The 2,724-nt window shown below is 57.3% G+C and overlaps 1 protein-coding gene across 1 annotated transcript in view; it reads left to right on the forward strand.

Annotated features, from left to right (window-relative positions):
- Positions 1-1,099: 1,099 nt before the first annotated feature.
- Positions 1,100-2,724, forward strand: part of SDRG_06204 (hypothetical protein) — a gene marked incomplete at its 3' end in the record, with an annotated part of 2,460 nt that continues 835 nt past the window's right edge. The window contains exon 1 of the mRNA XM_008611969.1: positions 1,100-2,550. Within this exon, the coding sequence (XP_008610191.1) occupies positions 1,129-2,550 (1,422 nt within the window). The 5' untranslated portion in view covers positions 1,100-1,128. The remainder of the gene's footprint in view (positions 2,551-2,724) is intronic.

Consider the following 2,724-nt stretch of genomic DNA (forward strand, 5'->3'; position numbering starts at 1 on the left):
AGCGCAGCGTCGCGCCGACGTACGCGTCGACGGCGAGAGCGACCTGCGACGGCGAGAGCTCGGTCGACGACATCGTTTGCTCGCAACTGCGACGTAAATTTAGCCAGGCCAGAGTGGCGAGAGCTGATTGGCTAAAATCATTGCGCATTTTGATTGGTCCGAGAACGTATCTTTGGCGGGCGCGGTCCAAAAACAGCACCGGACAGGCCGAGCGAGTCAGCCTTGGACCAGTCTTGATGGGAAGCGCAGAAGCGGCGCCAACGGGAAGGAATCTTCGCGACCGACGATCGTAGTAGATTGTTGCAGCCAAGGAGCGTTGCAAATGATGGCGTAATAGCCATTTACTACAGTTGAACTGCCACGAAGCAACGCCTGCAGCCGTCCATTCTGGCTGCATCGACGATGTTTCGTACTCCCAACTGCCAAGAAATGTCCTACCCAATCAAGTCCGGGTAGAAAGCGAGGTCCGCCGCCATCCCATCCACGGCCAAGGACCCATGTCTGCAAGTCTGCACTCGGCCGACGCCTGTCACGTATCCGGATCCGGATAAAAATTGAAACTTTGACGAAGCATTTCTCCCGTTGTACGGGGTCAACGAGCGTGTGGTGTAGCGTTTTGAACTCTCCAAAGGCGTCGCTAGCCATGTGCCAAATACGGGCGATTTCATTTCCAATCGTAGTTTGGCGTCTCGACTTCAGCGAGGTGGCGCGCCACTGGCCACACCATCTGTGATTGGACATAAAGGTATCATTTCAAATTTATTTAGCCAATCGATATATTTCGATCTGTCGCGGCCGCCTTGGTCAACGCTCCATCATCACTCGCTCCATCCACACAACGAGTATTACTGTACTTGTAAGCTTAGTTGGCTCGTGTTTTGCACAATAGTAGGTACCGTCGCGATCAGCTTACCGTGCTCATTTGAAACTTCTCTTACGGCATTTATAATCTTAGCACAACGTGTTTGAAGCACTGGTTCCATGGCCGCCTTAGCACACGGTGAGCTCAAGGCTTGTCCGCTTCCTCGGTTCTGCGAACCTTCGTTTTGTCTGTTGGGATGGTACTCTTCTGGCGCTATAAATATACATGACTACGAACGCGCGATTCAAAAGCATTGCAATCGTAGCATGAACACAACGCTGGACGACCTGGGTGTTGCCAAGCGCCCAGCGCGTCGGCCGCACCGAGTTGTACACCTTCTTCTCTGCGCTGGTCTTTTGGCCACTGGCATCGCGGGCGTCGTACTGCTCGTTCTCTACTTGGCAGAGCCGGCAACCGCCACCAGCTCGGACGGGCCACTCATGCGCTACTTGGAGAGCGCGGGTCCGTTCTCCGGTCAACTTTATTATTTTCTTCCCGTCGGCTTCAACGGCTCCGTCGCGGCGAATGCGTCGGGCTCGCTCTTCGCAACCGGGCACAGCAACTTTGATTACGACATCAACATGACCCAAGGAGCGACCGTCCAGCGCTACACGATGGTATCCGGCGCCCTCTACGTCAGCGTCATCGAAGGCGCATCACAAGTGTCGGTCACGTGCGGCTCTGCGTCAACGCTACCGTCGATGGCGTCGGTGGTCGCCGCGATCCAAACCGCGACACAGTCCAATGACGTCTCGGCGTGTGACGCTGGCTATATCGCGTACGCCACGACGTTCTTGGGGGCTCCGATGACGATCTGCCAAAGCATAGAACTTGGTACATCCTCCGGTCGAGATCTCGGTGGCATCACGCTACTTGTGCTAGCCATCACAAAAGCGATATCACCAACCCTAGTTGTTGCATTGGCCCGAAATACGTCGATGACGCCGCCCGTGCCACCTCGTCAGTCGCTCGCCTGCCCCGCGCTGTCCGAGGCGCTTGTCGCCAACACAACAAAGTCGCCGTGTGCATGTCGATCAGGGCGGCGACCCTGTCTTTTCTTCCACGGCGCCGGCGTCGCAAACGAGTCATCGAGCCTTCTCGCATCATACGCTGCCTACTGGGGCAACGACCTCGTCGACGCGGCACCGTGCTGCTCGTCGCTTCAGTTTGCGCGCTTCGATACGACAACCGTGCCGTGGACGTCGTCAGTTCTGCAACAGAAATTTTGTGCGTCAATGCTCTCGGTGGCCAATACCACGGGCAGCGTCGGTCGGCTCATCGTCGTTACGCACTCGATGGGCGGCCTTGTGCTGGGCCTCGCCCTCGCCAACGGCGTCTGCTCATTCAGCGCCGAGACAAAATGGGTCGCCCTCCACACACCCATGGCCGGCAGTCCCGTCTTGAATATGCTGCTCAAATCTTGTGCGATACCCAGCCTCTCGTCCGTGCTCGGGCTTCTCGGCCGGTGTCCGATCGCGCCGACATTCGCGTACATGTACGAGGCCGGGAGCTGGGAAGCCACCGCGCTCGGCTTGAACAGCTACTACACAAGAGCGCAAGGCAGCTACAAGCGCTACGCCGACGCTGTGCTCTGCGGTCAAAGTCCCGTCGGTCTCTGGACATCCGCGTCCGGAATCATGACAGCGATCAATGCACTGGCCGCTCCGTCGACGCCCCATGACGGCCTTGTACGTGCATCAACTTGAGAGAAACGATGGTACGGGATTCGTAGGTCGCATTTGCAAGCTGCACAAGAGGTCTCGACGCGACAGCCTTTAGCGCCTCGTACAAGAGCAGGTTTTACGCAGCCGAGATCAACCACCTCGATGGCAGCTTTCGCCACGGCGACGGCATGTGGGGCA

The sequence above is a fragment of the Saprolegnia diclina genome (genome assembly GCF_000281045.1).
Source record: "Saprolegnia diclina VS20 unplaced genomic scaffold supercont1.17, whole genome shotgun sequence".
Lineage (NCBI taxonomy): Eukaryota > Oomycota > Saprolegniomycetes > Saprolegniales > Saprolegniaceae > Saprolegnia > Saprolegnia diclina.